Here is an 18270-nt window from a genome sequence, read left to right on the forward strand (position 1 = left end):
TCTGAATAGTATTAAATAGATATCCCAAGATCTATAGATACTGGTATCGATATCAAACACAGAACGAGGATTCCAAATATTTTGGCGCTAAGGTCAAATCTCATGCGCTTGTTAATTAGGGTGATTTGTGTTTTGGCACATTTCAAAATTTTTTAAAAGTTGGAAATTTGATCTTTCGGTCATTTTGGCATTTTTATGTTGAGAAGTTCGACCTGAGGAACTTTCAAAACGTCAGCCTTTCCGTTTTTTGGTTTTTAGTTTTTCCTTTCTCCTTAGAAACCATTGAATAGCTCTACTTTATGATTTTACCTCAACCCCTAAAGTGTCAATACTTGTCAAAACCATTACCTTGTTTTTCTAGAATACCAGGCCTCAAGCGCAAAAACTGACTACATATTTGGAATCAGCGTTTTCTCAGCTTTCCAACGATATAGGTCACGACCCATAACTTCAGGGTCACTTGGAGGCTTTCCCTCGTAAGTTTCACGCATCTTCTGACTTTTGATCTTTCAAGAGTACTTGACCTGTGGCCATGAGCCCTGGGGCCTCAGTTTGCGGGCTTCTTTTAACCAACTATCAGGATATTTCAACTTCAGACCTTGGTAGCCTATGTCCGAGATAGAACGTAGGTTATTTCCGACTATAGTAATCTGTATTTGTACTGACACCCTACTGACACTGTATATCTAAAACCATCTTTCCAACCATCATGGTTAACACCCCCTATCCCCAAACCAACCTGCTCCCCATGACTCCATTAAACACCTTCTCCGAACTGCAAACGGACAGATATCGATTGCAAGCCATCAATGCCAGCATTGACTGCGAGAAGTAGTCACCGATGAAGTTTCCATATAGAGTCACTTGCATGAACACATTCATATACCCAGTTATGCTTCCTTCCTTTTTTCTAATAGCGAGAAACACAAAGAATAGAAATGTCATGAGTGTTCGAGCGGACAAAACGGACGAGAAAATAGTGACCAAGTCGAAGAACGTGGATCGTACATGGATAAGGGATGCCGAGCCGAAGTTGAAGAGTAGGAATAGAAAATGAACGGAGATTACAGAGACTTGAATAATGTTATAGATAATTAGAGGGGTAGAGTATGAGGAGTCCATATCGTCTTTAGGACTCTGGCTGGGTCGGAACTCCCATCGCTTCCCATCTTGGTCACTGATACCCATATCAATTCCAATGTTGTAGGGATCAACGTTTTGGAAATATACCGGCATTGATTTTTTATTTTGAAAATTGAGATAAAATATAAATACAAATATAAGGGATCAATTTAACACACAACTTTTAAAATTTAAAAGGTTTTTTGAAAAGATTATAGGAAAAAATGAGTCCTTTTAAATGTGTAGCTTTGTACTTTGATAGTAGTGTAGTCTTAGATTTCAAAAAAGGAAAAATGACAGCATTTGGAATAAAATGTTGTTCAGAAGACTAGATTTGAATGAAGAAAAAATTGGTTGTAAATATGTTTTGAGAGAGGGGGAAGGGGGCTGAATTTTTAATTTTGGGGAAACCGTTTTAGAGGTTTTTGCCAAGGTAATTGCTGGAAGGGACTTGCTGTCTAAGAGTGTATCAGAGATTATCAGAGTTGCTATTCTGGTGTCAAAAATATTGGTCTTTGAGCATGGTAATTCAAGAAGTTTGGTGAGTCACAACAAGAATTGACATAGATATTGCGATTTTTAGGTTTAAAATTTTAACGGAAGTGGAATTACAGAATGAGACGGTTTACGGTAGGCGACTGCGAATTCTGAAGCGGAGAATTCGAAAATATGATATTTTTTTAGTTTCAGACGCGTTCAGGGCGCACCAGACTGTGTTTTTCTTGATTTTTAATATTCAAACGCATCAAAACGTCCCATTTTTTTGATTTTATGGTATTGTCAAGACTTTTTTGAGGTTTTCAGTCATTTTTGAGTGAATACAGAAAATTTCCAACGCGTCAAATGCACGCCAGACTCTCATTTTTCGAGTTTTTAGTCGTTTTGGGACTTTTTTGTTTTTTCTTGATTTTTAACATGGACTCAACGTGAACTTTCATTTACGAACATCGAATCAATGAAGATAGCTGGAATTGCTTACACAATACAGCTAATATCTAATTGGAACATCGTTTTAAGATTCAAGCCTCCATGTTAGCCTTTCCTCTGTCTCTTGCTAAACTTACTTCCCAAAAATCCGCTGACTAACATCCTTCGCAGCAAAATGTAGACATCTATTAAAAGCCATCAGGAATATCATCACCATCGAGAAGTCATCTCCAATCCTGTCCGTGTACATACAAACTTGAGTCAGTAAAAATTGTATTCCAGATTCTTCGAATTTGTCCATTCTATTGATGAACTCATCAATCAAACGAAGCACCAGGACGACAGTAGTGGAGAATGCTGTTCTACTCATCAAGACGACACAGTAGAAGCCGAGAATGTCATAGAATGGGGATTTGGTGCGTTGAGTTATTGGGATGGAATAGTAGTTGATGAGGAAGAGGACAATAATTATCACACCAAGAATTTTGATAGTAACTGGTATCAAGAATAATAATACTGATTCTGGGTCTGGATCACAACCGATTGTCATTTGATGAAACATGTCAAATTTAGGAGGGCATACTAACGTATTCGTACCAAGTGCTATTTTTAATATATCTTTATCAATAATGAGATTTCTGGACATGGCCTGCTTGGGATTGGGGAAGAGGAATAATATATTTTGTCTTTGCCCAGACAAGATACTAGAGAACGAGAATGCTAATTACATATCAAAGAAATTTGGACACGCCATCGGTCAAATTGTGCCCTTGTAAGCATCTAACGTATGATGAAAGTAGTACTTCATAACCACAAAGCCTAACAATTGATTTCTCGACAAAGAAAGTGTTACAGACCCTATCAGCAGGGGAAATAACGTTTTTTGCAGCTCTGTTCCTTCACAATCCGATTAAGCTAAACTTACTTCCCAAAAATTCTCTGACTAACATCCTTCGCCGCGAAATGAAGACATCTATTAAGAGCCATCAAGAATATCATCACCATCGAGAAGTCATCCCCAATCCAGTCCAGGTACATACACACTTGAACTAACACATACTGAGGTCCTGATTCCACAAGTTTTGTAGTTGTGAATTCATCGGTTACACGTAATACCAATGCAACGCTTGTAGTGAATCCAGTCCTGGTTAGTAATACTATACAGTAGAAACTAAGAATGTCATAAAATGAAGATTTGGTCCTTCGAGTAACTGGAGTGGTGTAATAGTCAATTAGGTAGAGCATTATGATGAATAAACAATAACTTTCATAAAATGAGGAATCATGTGAAAAAGATGAGAATCTTCACTTTTTGTATCTAAACCAGAGCAAAGGCTTGGAACAGGGTCTGAAAAGTCTGGTCTTCTGATTTCACAAGACGTCGTCGTGGATGAATCACCCAAAACATTATCTATATCGGATCTATTGAGGTTAAAATTCAAAGTCATCTCGTTGAGTTGATTTTTGAGGTGTATATATGTTGTGGTATGGGTTTTGGTAAGGATGTTTGAGGGGGACACTATTCTAGACTAGGGATTTGGTTTATAATTGCTGGTTATACTCATGTGAAGTTCTTCGAGAAAGAGGTGAGGGACGTCACATGGAAATGGAGATATTTCTAGGATAATCAAGGGATCTTGGAGGACTATGAAAGAACATTGGGTCACCTCAATAGACAATATACAAACTTTCCTTCTAAAATTCCTAAGAATTAATGACGATTACAAAAATCGTTAATCTTTAATGTCTCCGGTCGCTTCACAACTTAGTGTCATAGTATTTCCGGCAATTTGTTCTATTTCAGATTCATTTGAAACAAGTTTGAAGTTCAGATCCATGGAATCGGAAAAATCTTTTCTTATTTCTTGGAATTCGTGTGATGTACATGTTCAACATGTCATGTTGCTTGATTTTTCTCTTTCTCTCAAGTATATATTTTGGTGACATACACAACTTATGGGCATAAAAGAGCAAAAAACGGAATAAATAACAACAACAAAATAATTATCATGTAATAGTTTCAGCAGAGTTTTGGAATGGAAGGGATCTTGAAATCTTTGATTGACCCAATGAAGAGAGGATTGGGTGAAAACTGGCAAAAACTATTATTGTACTAGAGTTGTATGGAATTTCGACTGTCGACTTCAGATTTCTGACTTCTGGATAAGAAATTTTACTTCAAGTAACTATGGCTTGTACCAAACACTGGTAGACCACAAAAATAAAGGCATTGTGTTGATTACTGTACATTCTACAATTGATAAGTGTGTTGCTGATGGGGACAGTGTTCTGAAACGGGCTATGAAATATCAGGGTACTATGGAAAAGTAATTGGATAAATATTACGTATGACATGCTTGAAGCCAGCTTTGGGATGATCTGAGTTTTATTTCTTCTCTGCTTTCTAGAAATTTCTATGACTCATACCATAACCTACTAGATTTACCCCAGGAGCCGCAACAACAGCGTAGTCGCATGATTAGTCATATGTTGTGAGCAATGGTCATATAGGGGAGCACCTCTGCCATGATTTTTAAAAACAGAAACCTCATTTTTGAATCTGGAAGGATATACCTCCTGTATGGTATCATTCTTCATCTATTCCCTGCTCCTAATTCATCTGCTCCTAATGAGGCTACCCAATTGAAATCACTCATAAAGGCCTGTTCCTATCACTTTCCATATTGCGAAATCATGTATGTCATTCAAACTTTCAAAAATTGTACATGAATCACTCCCCATGATCGCCCATTTTTTGAACTTTACATCATCATTATTGTCTACTACCCCTCTCCCCCCTTCCAACTGACCAAATTGTCAGACTACACCGTGTACCCTTTACAGAAGTAACCCCTGACCCAACACCTTCCCTCCCCCCCCAGACCAAAGTTCTTCACGTGAACGATCTACGGAGCGGAGATGGGCGGTACTCTATACATAAAGTAATTTCGTTGAAGTTGTGCGCCAATAAAAGGAGACGATTGGGGTTACCCTGTTGTCTTATCTTATCAATTTTAAGTATTTACACTGACAAAAATCAATGTAGCGCTCAAAACGCTCGCTAACGGTGTAGTCTAGTAGTCTATGATGGTTATGACTATTCATCTCCCGTTTATTCTCTATTGCCTAATTACCACATAGCCTAATTACAGAATGCTAAACTACCAAATCCACAAGAACCTTACCAACGTAAAATGGGTGAACATCTTCTCCCCATGGGAACGTCAACGTGCCTACTTCGCCGTCCTCGTCTGGTTCGTCGTGATCTACCCGTTCTGTTGTCTATGCCAGTTGGCGCCATTCGTTCTATTCTTCACTGGTCAATGGGTATTCCTTGTCGTGTATGCTGCATGGTATTACTATGACCGGAATGCACCGAGAAGAGGTGGCTACAGGGATAACTGGTTTAGAAGGATGTCACTGCATAGATGGTTCGCTGACTATTTTCCTATTAGACTTCATAAAACCGCAGAGTTGGATGAGAAGCAGGTAACTCTTATTGTAAAGGAATTTCTGAAAAGTATAATAAATGTTTAGAACTACCTATTCGGCTACCACCCGCATGGAATCCTTGGAGTTGGTGCCTGGTCATGTTTCGGGTTTAATGGATGCAATGTGTCACAAGTGGTATGTTTATGGATTATATCTTGAAAGTTCATGACGATTCCAAGAATCCAAACCAATTTTAAGACTTGGTGTAGATCTAAGTCCTGTATCTTGGCTCAATTTTGACTTACACCAAATTTAAAAACAGATTCAAAGTTCTGAAGATTTCAGCTTCGTAAAAATCTAAATTTTGTTTAAATATTCAAATTCTGGGCCTTGTACTCCTCGTGGACAAGTTTACAGGGGCTCAAAGTCCCTTGACTCAAAGTTCAGTATCTCGGCTTAATTTTGACTTACAACGAGTTTGAAAATAGATTCAGAATTTTGAAGAAATTTTGAAGACAGCTTCCTGAAAATTTAAATTTTGAATAGAGAAATTGAATTCTGAGCAGTGTACTCTTCGTGGACAAATTGCCTAGGATTTTTTCAAAGCAGGCGTTGTCCACGAGGAGTACACGTCTCATAATTCAAAATTTTCAGACAATACGTTATAGCTGAAATTACAAATATCCTTTTATTTTGTGTCAATCAAAATTGAACGGATGTACTTACATGTGTACCTTCTGTGCACCAACCGTAAGCCTGGTGCTGTTGTCTGTTGTCCACGAGGAGTACAATTTTCAAATTTGGATTGTTAAATTGAAACTTATATTTTTAGGTAGCTGAAATTATAAAGATTCAGAATCTATTTTCAATTTTTTCTATGTTAAAAATGAATCGAGTTACAACGCGTTCCCGCAACCCGACTAATTTGTGACCATTACTAAAAGTTTTTGACCTTTTTGAAATCCCCTTCTCAACTGTTCCATATTTTTTATATTCTAAACATTCCAACTAAATTTTTTCAGTTCAAAGGAATCCGCTTCTCAATCTGCACACTTCCCGGCAACTTCACCGCAATGTTCCGCAGGGAAATCCTAATGAGCATCGGGATGATCGAAAGTTCCAAGGAATCCATAGAATACGTGTTGAATTCTGAAGAGAAGGGACGCGCCGTCGTGATAGTAGTCGGTGGAGCAGCCGAGGCACTCGAAGCTCATCCAGGGAAGCACACATTGACACTGGCAAATCGAAAGGGATTTGTAAGAGAGGCAATTAAGACTGGAGCACATTTAGTGCCAGTTTACGCATTCGGAGAGAATGATATCTACAAACAAGTCGATAATCCAGAAGGTTCCATGCTCAGGAAAATGCAAGAGTGGGGAAAGTCAAAGATCGGAATCTCGCTCCCGCTGATCTACGGAAGAGGATATTTCCAAATGGCTCTAGGACTCCTACCCATCAACACCTCTGTCAATGTGGTAGTAGGAAAACCCATTCCAGTCACAAAGAGCATTACGCCAGCTCAGGAAGTGGTTGATCAAATCCATGCGAGATATATGGAGGAGCTGTCCGACTTGTTCGATGAGCACAAAGAGCGTTTCGGTGTGGCAAAGGAGACACGTCTCGTTTTTCAGTGAAATATTTTCAGTTCGGAGATGTTTGATTGTTTGTCATATTCTTATCATTTCGTTTTTTCACGGAAATTTTCGTGTAATTCTGTTGTTTACGGGTTTGTTAGTGCTATGAAATTGTTATTTTTGATACTTTTGCTGGAAATTTGATATTTGATAAAGGAAGTTTCTGGAAACTGTAAAAAATGTTTAAAAGGAGACTAAAAATCACATATTAAAATGTTCGGTGGTAACAGGCACAAACACTTGAATTAGTCAGCAGGCCAAGGACCTGAAGGCCCAGAAGCTTACAGCCTAGCTAAAAAGATCCTAGAAGGTGTCACAAGTTAACAAAATCCGGTATGTACACTGAAAAAGACCCGTGCTACATTTTTGTAGTTGACAACTTTTTTGTAGGACATCTCCCTGGAGAGTTATATACAGTAGAAGTTGGTCAGTGTACATTGTTACAGTGACCAAAGTTGGTCAGTGTAAGTTTACACTGACAAACTTCAATTTTTCATAACTCCAAATGGGTGGCTCATAGCCCACAGAACCAAATGTCCAAAGGTCAGATGGCCAAAAGCCTATATATCTGAGGGCACGAATCTGAAATACTGGGAGCCCAGATCTCGGATCTCAACGGCAACATCTCATTGTCAGAATCTAAAATCTGAAATCCGGAAGACCAAAAATAATTCAACCATTTTATGTACATACACAGAACAAGTATTTCCTTATCATCTCCCACTACACAAACGCCGTTTTCACCGATTGCTTCCTTTGCGGCTCCACCTGGAAAATTTTCGAATCCGAGTGTTGTTTTGTCGTTGGAGGTGTCGGATTCTTGAAGAATCCGGCGATAGACCAAGCGATGAAAACAGCGGAGAGGAAGGAGTACCACTGGGTGATTACGAGGGCGTACTGGATTAAAAAAGTTAATTGGGTAATTAGGACAATTAACTAACAACTTACAATTATAAACGTCACTTCATATCTTTCATATATGCTATAGTCAACTAGATTTTCGATAGCCCATGGTAGAATTTTAAGGATGAAAAGGATGACGCAGAGAAGGGTGAGCTAAAATAAATAAATAAATATTTTATACTTTGTCACTGATAAAATTATGCAACACTATCAATTTTTGCTATCAGGTAGCATGAACTTTGTCCATTGAGAACAAATTGAGTTTCCGCACGTGAAGGCTAGAGAAAAGGTACTACTAAGGTGTTGCGTGGGTTGTGATCAATGTCCTTTGTACTGGACGGAGTGCATACTATTTGAAAACATGTTGGGTGTATAGAACAGGTATAGGGCTAGATTTTTGTAGTTGACCACTTTTTGGTAGAACTTCACTGTAAGAAGTTATGCCATAATTGGTGGGAGTGACGTCACTACCGTGGTCCCATACGCTATACCTCGACAGTGAGCGGTCTTAACAAAAAATTGTCAACTACAAAAATGCAGCCCAGATCTTATTCAGTATGCACACCAAATTCGGCCATTTTATGAGCCATCCATCTGGAGTTATGAAAAATTGAAGTTTGTCAGTGTAAACTTACACTGACCAACGTTGGTCACTGTAACAATGTACATTGACCAACTTCTACTGTATATAAGTTTTCAAGGAGGGGTCCTATCAAAAAATGTTCAACTGCAAAAATGTAGCACGGGTCTTATTCAGTATACATACCAAATTTGGTAAACTTGTCCACCCCTTACCTGCATCAATATACTCCAACTCAATTTCTGCTGTAATCTTTTGGTTTTTTCAGAGAAACTGGGATTTGTGGCAAACTCCTTGTTTAATTTGACATAACATATAATAATGATTACAGCAATGCCAACAATCTGACTTTGCTTAAAGAATAGGTCATTGTCACGGCCGGCCTGGAAAAATGGAAGGTGGTTCATTTCTGGTTGAAAAAAAAGTAAAATTAAAGATTTTGAAAAATTATTTACATAACTAGAAAGCTGACGTTACGAGGATTCTAAAACTGTTATCAACATTTTTGTAAGTAGAAAATTGACCGAGTTACAGGACATTATGTAGGACGGCTCTCAATTCTAATCTAGCTTGACTCAGTTGTCCACGTGGAGTACACGGGGCAGGATTAGAATTTTAAAAGAAAAATTATATGACTAAAAAAATATTTTTCAAAGGATTTTGAATCTATAATTTAATTTTTTGTAGGTAGAAATTGAAGCAAGATACAGGGCATACAGTTTTGTGCAGAAAGCTCTGTATCTTCTTCCATTCCTATCCAATTCAAATTTTGAAAACATGTTCAGAATCCTCTCTTCTTCTGCTTTACAGTAACCTACCATGATAACCGGAACAGCGGTATAAGCATCTCCAATTGGCCCAATAAGCATTAAAGGGATTGCAATCGCATACAAGATTACCAGACTTTTTCTGCAGTACACAATTAAGGTATATAATTACATAATTTTAGTGAAAATCTTACTTTTTGATAATAAATAGTCTATGCAAGTTGAAAAGCATGAGAATATCCTGAGAACTAGTGGAGAACACTGTCAACCCAATGATATAGAACAACCTCTCATTCATGGAGAGCTGCCAGAATGGGTGACCGATTTTTATATACCATCCGTTTTGGGTTTGGATCTGGAACAAAAAAACTTTTATGATCTGAAAATCTGAAAATTCTTTTTATACCTCATTAACTATAACATCAAACGCACACGCCGCAATATTGATGGCTGACTGTGCTATAATCAGTATCTGATAGTCACTTTTGACTCTGAAATTGTTCACAACGAATAGCCGGCAAATTATAGAGAGGTGAAGCCAGATACACATGAATTGGGATACAAATCGATTGATGTATTGTAAGTACTCATGGAAGTCTGATAAGCCACAGTTGGCAAGGGTGAATTGGTGTTTGTCGCTGAAAAGTTGGAAAGGTTCAAAGCTATGAAAATGTTTTTGAAAGATTTTGAATTCTTGGGTTTTTGACTATCAAAATAGGTATTACTGTAACTATGAGAAAGCTGGCTCCAAAAAATTTAGTTAGAATATATTGAGGCAGGTAAGGGGGCAAAGAAGGGGCAACGGGGGTACCAGCAGATGTCACAGTTATTCAAATTTGGTACGTATACTAAATAAGACCCGTGCTACATTTTTGTAGTTGACAACTTTTTTGTAGGACACCTCCCTGAAGAGTTATATACAGGAGAAGTTGGTCAGTGTACAATGTTACAGTGACCAACGTTGGTCAGTGTAAGTTTACACTGACAAACTTCAACCTTTCATAACTCCACATGGACGGCTTATAAAATGTTCACGACAGTTTTGAAATCAAGTTTAGAATATTTGAAACTTCAGCTATCCAACTATGCAAGTTTCATCTAGATGTTTGGAATTAGAATCGTGTACTCCTCGTGGACAATCGATAGAGATTCATTGTCCACGAGGAGTACACGGATCGGGATCTGAATTTTGAAAAAAAATAAAAAAATAAAAATTCGAATGACTGAAAAGCAATTGTTTTGAGGATTTTGAAACTGTACTCAAACTTTCTGTTAGTGGAAAATAGACCGAGTTACAGGATATTCAAACCTGACTCATAGTCAGTAGTTGTCCACGAGAAATACACGGAGTAGGATTGCAATTCCAGAACAAAAAATATATGACTAAAAAGCTATTTTTCTAAGGATTCTGAATCTTTATTTTAATTTTTTGTAGGTAGAAATTAAAGCGAGAAACAGCGTCGTTTTAAAGATTGAATCTCCTTTTTTTGAAAACATAAACTCACATTTCTATTTCCTCGAGATCCAGCGACATGTTGGCTTATATAAAAACAAATATCAAAAAGTATGGAACAAGTAAAGAAAATGTACACATGAGTATTGCATTCATAAATCAAATTATCAGGTGAGGTGGGCTGAGCTGTTAATTAGATTTAGCACAAAAGTTTATGTGTTGCTGGAGATTTCGCAATGCCGTATGTTCTTCTATAAACTTCATTTATCTACACTTTAGTTATGAAAAAATCCAGTGATCGACCATGCTATAAGAATTGCAGATATCAGCAGGTACCACTCAGTAATCACCAAAGACACAATAATATACATCACAATGTGCTGATTGTAGTAAGACGGGTCCCCGTACTTCTTGAATAGCCATGGTATAAAATTAACAATAAAAGAAACAATTCCAAGAATAACTATTTGCAACATGACACTTGTTGACAACTTCTGTTGCAACTTCCTAGTCTTCTCGGATGTAGTGATCTTAGAGAATTCGCGGTTGAGTTTTACATAACAAAACACTATGACAAGAGTTATAACCGGGAGTTGGCCATATTTATAGAATAAGTTGATGTCCTGACCCTTCATAACCAAGGAATACGAGTCTTGAACATCTGCACCTGTGCCAAAGAGCATTAGAGGTATTGCTAGCGCGTACATCCTTAATATGTTCCCTTTTTTGATAAGAACCATTCTATGTAGATTGAAAAGCATGAGAAAGTCCTGGGTGGCATTAGAGAATAGGGCCATGAATATGGTATAGAGTAATGTTTGGTTTAAGGAAAAGTTCCAAAAAGGATGCCCGATTTTTATAATTTGAAGGTTTTGAGTTTGTACTTCGTTTAATATCAACTCGAATAGACATGCCATGATATTAATTGATGACTGGATTATAATTAGGATTTGATAATCACTCAGCTTCTTCATAATTGATAATCTAACGAGAATATAACAGTGAAGAGCTATACAAGATATAAGAGCGACCAGTCGATTTAGATACTGTAGCCATTCCCACCTATCTGACAAACCATAGTTGGGAATGGTGTATTTAAGGAGGTCGGAGCTGAAAAAAATCATCAGAATGTCAAATGAATATGAACAACTTACTCGTCATTCGGTTGTGTCAGTGACATTGAGTGAAGAATTGGGGAAAAATAAAGACAAGCAGAGGACCGCAAATTAGGTTAAATACGTAAAGTGGTCTGAATGAACTGATCGAAAATGAAAAGGAAATGGGGGGATAGAATTTCTGAGACAAGGTTTTGAAACCAGAAACCAGGATCTGGGATTCCAGAATGTGGAAAAAAGAGTGTATGAGATAGGAACTGGAATTGAAGAATATCAATCTAAGATCCCGTAACCGGAATCTGAAAGTCAAAATCTGAAATCTAGGAGCCGGAATCAACGATTCAAAATAAGGAAGCAGCAAGGATTCTGAGATCTGAAATCTGATTCGTGTGTTATTATTGAAACCGGAATCAAATCCACACGTTAGGAACTTTGGCCTCGTTTTTCTCGAATACCAGGCATCAAAGGAAAAAAACTGAATATATATTTGGAATCAGCGTAATCTCCGCTTTCCAATGATACAGGTCACGTCCCATATCTCCGCACTGACTCCATGGCCTTGCCTAGTAAGATCTGAAATCTGGAAGCCAAATCTAGAAGCTCGAATTGGGGAGCCAGAATTTGAGCGGTCTAATTTAGGGAGCCCTTTTTCATTCAAATCAACAAAACTACAAAGACACATCCCCGGTCTTTCCCTCTTCCATTTTAGTACATATGTACACCCAAATTCCTTGCAAAACCTGCCCTTTGCATTTCCATTCTCCCTAAAAGTATAACATCTCTCTCCTATTTTGAGCAATGCTCAAAAGTTTGAGAGCTCGGGCTCTCAACAACCCACTAATTATGTATCGGGAGAGAAGTACTAATTATAAGTGCTCCAACTCTCGAAATCACGAGCCGAAGGAAGGCAGCGAGCAACAACAAACCTCGACATCACATCATTCATTCTCCTCAATCTCAATCTTTTTATTTTCCCTCATTTTTCCCATTTTTTCGAGCCAAAAACCATGAAAATCTCAATCCAACAAGTCAGTACCTACGCTGGCTTCTGTCTCTCTGTACTAATCAATAATATTCTGATGTATATGATACGAAAGAAGACTACAAAACAGCTGGGGTCTTATGTTTATCTTATGCTGAGTTTCTCCATTTTTGAGCTGGTTTTCTCGACAGTCGATGTGTTGAATCAACCGGTAAGTGGTTTGTAGGCAAGAGGAATCGTTAAAATTGCTGAAAATTGATAGAAATAGTGATGAGATAGTCTAGCACGTTCTGAAACCGGGACATTTCGAAATCAAATTTTGAAATGTCAAGGCTAAGTCAGCTGGTAGCCATAGTCTGAGACAGGTATCTCCAAAACAACCCGTTAAAAATAGCTGGAACTTGGTCAGGGTGTAAATCACATAGTTCTAAACGAATAAATGCAACAACATGATGTTCTGAAACCGAGACGTTTTGAAACCAAGTTTTAAAATGTCAGGTTTCAGATTGATCAATAAATTAACCCAACCGCACTATAGTCTGAGACTGATATTTCCAAAACTAGCTGTTCAAAATTGCTAAAAACAGACCAATGTGTAGATGAACTAGTTTTAAACCAAGAAATGTACATTACGACGTTTCGAAACCGGGACATTTCAAAACTATGACGCTTTGAAACCAAGAAACTAGTCACCTCTAAATCGGACCTTCTGATAGTGGGAGATCTTTGATTTCTTTGATCTCTCACGTTCTCCCCGTTAACTACGTAATTTGCAAAACGTCCCGGTTCTTAAACGTCTTATATTCCCCATTTCGCAACCAACTTCCTTCCAGATGATCCTTGTCAACAACGGCGAGTTCCTCTTCTTCAGTACAAACCCCCTTCATCTTCCCAAGACGGTGGCCAAGCATTTTAATAGTAAGTCACTAATTATCACTAATAGATACCAATTCATATTTTGTATCTAGTGGTGAATTTCGCTTGCTCCGGCATCATCATCTCTCTCCTCGCCATCCATTTCTTCTATCGTTACATGGCGGTTTGCAAGTAAGTGGCTACCGTATACCCTAAGCCCCGCTCCCCCCTAAAAAACCAAAACGTTTTTAGCAATCAAAACTGGCTGCGTCAATTCGAGATGCCCAAATTCTTCATCTGGATCGCGATCTTCGTAATTTTCGGTCTCGAGTGGTACTTCGCAACCTTGTTCCTAGGAAACACCTCTGACAGCGTTTGTGAAGTGGATATGGATGATCTAATCGATTTCTATAGTGTGGACCCGGATGTCACTGTCTTCATTGGCATCAAGTATCACGTCTCCACGGCTTTTGAGACAACGTTTTGCGGGAAGTCTATTGTGTTGGCTATTATTCTTTTAAAGATCGTGGTGAGTTCTTGTCCGAGAGGAGTACAAAAGAAATTCGTTATTTTTAGTTGATCTCCTGCGCCATTGTGACCTATTGTGGATACCATACCTGGCGAGAGATCACCATCAAAAAACGGGCGGTATCCCGTCGTACCCTGGACATGCAGAAGCAATTCTTCCGAGCCTTGGTTGTCCAGACCCTCATCCCTGTCCTCCTACTGTACCTCCCGTTAGCCACTATGCTCCTGGCACCGATTCTCATGGCAAACTTGCATAAAATCGACTTTATCATTCAATTCGCATTTGTGTTTTATCCGATCCTTGACCCGATAGCTGTACTGGTGATTGTTAGGGATTACCGGCGGACTATCAAGAATTTTGTGGAGGAGCAAGTGTGGAGACGATCGCTAAGAATGTTGAAGTGTCTACTGCCTTGGTTGGTATCGGAGAGATCGGTGAGGTCACCGTTACCAAGTGTTAATGTTCATGTACCGAATACCCCGGTGGTGCCAAGATTTATTTATTGAATTTTATCTTTCAATACAATTTTACTAAATAAATTTATCAAATCAATCTCAACATCTCGTTCTCCTCCTCATTGGACTTCTTCACGACTCTCTTAATTTTGAAATGTCCTTTCTCTGCGTTGAAATTTTTAATTGAGAAATAGTCCTCGGATTCAGAATCAGTGTTCCGACGAATGTACTTCCGATCACTGATCTGTTCAGCCTCGAAAAGTTCACAAATTTCATGGCATTGAAGGCGATTCGGGAATGTGAAAAACTCCATTTTTTTGAGATTGCTGAATTGACGGAGGATCTGGAAAAATATACTATTTTAAAGATGAAAAACTGAAAAATAGACCAAAATTTAGGTCTTAATGAGCTCTATGTCACTGGTTTACTGGTTAATCGCCCAAGGATGGACTGAAGGGAAAAAAAGCAAAATTGTTTTTTAAAAAACCGATTTTAGTACGGATATGCCGGTTTGTTGGTTATCAGGATTGAACTGAGTTTTGCTTTCCGCCATCCGCCTTTAGAGCAGCGATATAGTCGAAAAGGGATATTCAAAAGGTATCGCATTTATTTTTCATAGAAACATTTTTTCATAGAAAAATTGGAAAATTCTACAAATTTCAAGCCAAAAAACATTGAAGACCATTAAAATCTAACAAAGTTACAGGTTTTCGAAAATTTTCGAAAATCTGAATTTCTCTAAAACTACCGTAAGGGACCCTTGAGACTTATGTTTCTGGAATCAGCAAGACAAGAATTTTCGTGGTGAGACCCACACTACCGTAACTGAAATTTAGTTATCCATATTCAGGGAGCCAAGAGCTTTCATTCGAGTATAATCATGCCTATATTCCGAAAAAAATCAATTTTTACCTACTCTATGCGCCTTTAAATTCCACTCAAGACCCAAAACATCAAATATAGCCATGATTATACTCATTCGAACCGTCTTGACTTGCTGATTCTAAAAATATAAGTTTCGAAGGTCCCTTGAGTGGGTTTCGGTAGTATTAGTGAATTTCCGATTTTCGAAGCATTTCGAAATAAACATTTCGAAATTCTTTAACTCGGTAAATTTTTGTCTGTTCGCAAAGATTTTTGGCTTGGTAGTATGCCACACGCATAAAGCTTACCGAGTTCTACATTTTGATACATTTTTCAGCTCATATTATTGAGTTTAAAGCGATTTGCGCCGGAAGTCCCCACTCACCTGTCTAATCACAATTGTATCTGCCCAGTTTTTCTGTAGAGTAAATCCAGATATATATAGAGCCAACTCCTCGAAATGACTAAAGTGCTCCATACTGCCAAACAAGCCTCCAGTAATCACCAAAGTTTTGGCTTTCTTCCACTGCTCCAATTGGAAAATTCTATCAATAGTATCCGGGTTATACTGTCTGTGAATCCGCCCAGTTATCCAAATCTCATTAAGAATTTTTGGAGTGGTATGTTCCAATAACGTTAGAAGGTTTTGAAAACTGCAATTCTCGAAATGAAGTAGTTTTACACAGATACCAAATGTCAGTCTAGTGGAGAAGATATCCATGATCTGCTCATCGGTGTCCTCTCGAAAGAAGTCGAATCGAATACTTCTCAAGTCAAGTTTGGGGTGGTTTAAGACTATCAACAGTTGCGTCATGGCTTCCTGCAATCGATTATTTCCAGAAAATATAAATTTGAGAGATCCCTCGAAGCTGAGAGAGATTTCAGACGGTGTAGATTTCAGAACAATTCCATCCACTTTTAAAGGAACCATGTCATCAATATCACGGAGAGAAGAGGATTTCGTTCGGATAATAATTCTGTAATTATTATTGGCTCTATTCCAGTCTAAACCACTTTTTGGGATTTTAAGGGACGTTTAAACATTTCCAAGCGCTGTTGGAACCTCAAAGAACGTTAAAATGTTTTGAGGGACGTATAAATGTTTTAAGCATACTTGTCAACCCGGCCGAAACGGGCCGACACGGGCCGGCACGTGACTCGCTTCAAACTCAATATTATGAGCTGAAAAATATACCAAAATGTAGATCTCGACGAGTTCAATGTCCGTGACCCACTACGGGCCGGATGGCTATTCGTTAATGTGCCGCGGGCAGGGCTAGAATGGCTTTTTTGGGCCATTTTTTGAGTTTTTTGGCACTTTTTCCCGGCCCGCGGCACAATAACAAATAGAGATCCGGCCAGTAGTGCGTCGCGAAGATAGAACTCGTCGAGATCTACATTTTGATATATTTTTCAGATAATAATATTGAGTTTGAAGCGAGTTAAGCGGCGGCCCGGTTTGCAAGTATGGTTTTAAGTGACGTATAATTATGTTTGGGATGTTAGAGTTTTCAAAGGACATCTAAACTGGAATAGAGCCTTATTTTTTCAGGTTTTAAAAAATCGGGATATTTGGAAAATGACTACTCACCTCTCCTTCAAATCCATTTTCCGTATGAATCCCCGAACAATAAACTCTGGAATATCTATCAAATCTTTTTCAACCAACTCTGGTTTATTCGAGAAACACAACACTGAATAGAGCAGAATTCGATAAAGATATCGAAAAATCGATATCATCGCTCGACTCAACCAGAGAATCATTTGTGGTAGATAGACGGCGTAATGAGTTGTCGAGTGGCGGGCGTGAACGAAACGAAGAAAAAAAGAAAACAGCTCGAGTTTTTGGCTCCATAGGGACTAATAGGTGGGTGTTTCTTTTGTTATCGTGATATATATGTAATTATAAATTTTGAGTTTCTTGGAAATAGAGAAAAACAAAAAAGATATCATCTATTCATGAAAAATACGTATACTTGAAAACATGGAAGGCGTCAAAGGAGCGCCAGAGAATGTCGACTCAGAATGTGCCAATTTTGATTGATTTTGAGCAAATGTTGAATTGTTTTGTGCCAAATTTAAATGATTTTGAGCAGAAGCAAAAATATGGAAGATAAACCCAAATTTAATGTAGCGAAAAAATCACCGTGTTACTCACTTTTTCGATGGAAAATGCCTATTTTCAGACTTAAAATCACAGTTTTCAGATTAAAATATTGATTTTCAGCTAATTTTTATGTGAAATATTCGAAAAAAATGTGATTTTATGCTTAAAATGAGAAAAACTTGGAAATCAGTGCTTCCTCGTTACCAAAACCCATCGCTCTCGCTCTCTGCGTCTCTTCGATCGTCATAGTCTCTTCTCGGGTTTCGGTGGAGCGCGGTTACTGAATTTGAGTCAAGATGATAGGAAAATACCGAAAATTGGTGTTTTTGAGTTGTTTTTTCAGGGAAAAAGTTCAGAAATGTATGAAAATCTTGATTTTTAGCTTAGAATTCTGGTTTTTGAGTTGAAAATTGTCAGAAATTAGGTTTTTAACTCAAAATATTCCATTTTTTCCAATTATTTTCGCGCGAAACCGGAAGCTCAGTGAAGCGCGTTTGCACACAACTTGCACGTTGCCAATTGAGTCGCCGATCAGCATAATGCGG

General features: G+C 38.1%; 8 protein-coding genes across 8 annotated transcripts; 2 read left to right on the forward strand and 6 right to left on the reverse strand.

The window, feature by feature from the left end:
• Positions 1-723: 723 nt before the first annotated feature.
• Positions 724-1236, reverse strand: GCK72_021792 (uncharacterized protein; the record flags this gene model as incomplete). The annotated part of the gene is made up of 1 exon (XM_003091812.2): positions 724-1236. The coding sequence occupies one exon, from the start codon at positions 1234-1236 to the stop codon at positions 724-726; it is 513 nt and encodes a 170-aa protein (XP_003091860.2).
• Positions 1237-2182: 946 nt separating this feature from the next.
• On the reverse strand, positions 2183-2599 carry GCK72_021793 (uncharacterized protein; the record flags this gene model as incomplete). The annotated part of the gene is made up of 1 exon (XM_003091808.2): positions 2183-2599. One exon carries the CDS (start codon positions 2597-2599, stop codon positions 2183-2185), a length of 417 nt encoding a protein of 138 aa, XP_003091856.2.
• A 371-nt stretch (positions 2600-2970) lies between these two features.
• GCK72_021794 (uncharacterized protein) lies at positions 2971-3294 on the reverse strand (the record flags this gene model as incomplete). The annotated part of the gene is made up of 1 exon (XM_003091813.2): positions 2971-3294. The coding sequence occupies one exon, from the start codon at positions 3292-3294 to the stop codon at positions 2971-2973; it is 324 nt and encodes a 107-aa protein (XP_003091861.2).
• Positions 3295-5202: 1908 nt separating this feature from the next.
• GCK72_021795 (uncharacterized protein) lies at positions 5203-7115 on the forward strand (the record flags this gene model as incomplete). Its single annotated transcript, XM_003091792.2, has 3 exons — positions 5203-5538; positions 5587-5676; positions 6504-7115. The coding sequence occupies 3 exons, from the start codon at positions 5203-5205 to the stop codon at positions 7113-7115; spliced, it is 1038 nt and encodes a 345-aa protein (XP_003091840.2).
• A 723-nt stretch (positions 7116-7838) lies between these two features.
• On the reverse strand, positions 7839-10899 carry GCK72_021796 (uncharacterized protein; the record flags this gene model as incomplete). The annotated part of the gene is made up of 7 exons (XM_003091809.2): positions 7839-8012; positions 8064-8171; positions 8814-8981; positions 9417-9507; positions 9560-9720; positions 9772-10003; positions 10871-10899. 7 exons carry the CDS (start codon positions 10897-10899, stop codon positions 7839-7841), a joined length of 963 nt encoding a protein of 320 aa, XP_003091857.2.
• Positions 10900-11093: 194 nt separating this feature from the next.
• On the reverse strand, positions 11094-11525 carry GCK72_021797 (uncharacterized protein; the record flags this gene model as incomplete). The annotated part of the gene is made up of 1 exon (XM_003091815.2): positions 11094-11525. The coding sequence occupies one exon, from the start codon at positions 11523-11525 to the stop codon at positions 11094-11096; it is 432 nt and encodes a 143-aa protein (XP_003091863.2).
• A 1415-nt stretch (positions 11526-12940) lies between these two features.
• Positions 12941-14805, forward strand: GCK72_021798 (uncharacterized protein; the record flags this gene model as incomplete). The annotated part of the gene is made up of 5 exons (XM_053734497.1): positions 12941-13126; positions 13749-13833; positions 13884-13962; positions 14023-14299; positions 14347-14805. The coding sequence occupies 5 exons, from the start codon at positions 12941-12943 to the stop codon at positions 14803-14805; spliced, it is 1086 nt and encodes a 361-aa protein (XP_053583410.1).
• Positions 14806-14842: 37 nt separating this feature from the next.
• Positions 14843-17382, reverse strand: GCK72_021799 (uncharacterized protein; the record flags this gene model as incomplete). The annotated part of the gene is made up of 4 exons (XM_053734498.1): positions 14843-15097; positions 15671-15757; positions 16004-16595; positions 17210-17382. The coding sequence occupies 4 exons, from the start codon at positions 17380-17382 to the stop codon at positions 14843-14845; spliced, it is 1107 nt and encodes a 368-aa protein (XP_053583411.1).
• Between the last annotated feature and the right edge of the window lie 888 nt (positions 17383-18270).

This window comes from Caenorhabditis remanei, chromosome V (genome assembly GCF_010183535.1).
Source record: "Caenorhabditis remanei strain PX506 chromosome V, whole genome shotgun sequence".
Taxonomy (NCBI): domain Eukaryota; kingdom Metazoa; phylum Nematoda; class Chromadorea; order Rhabditida; family Rhabditidae; genus Caenorhabditis; species Caenorhabditis remanei.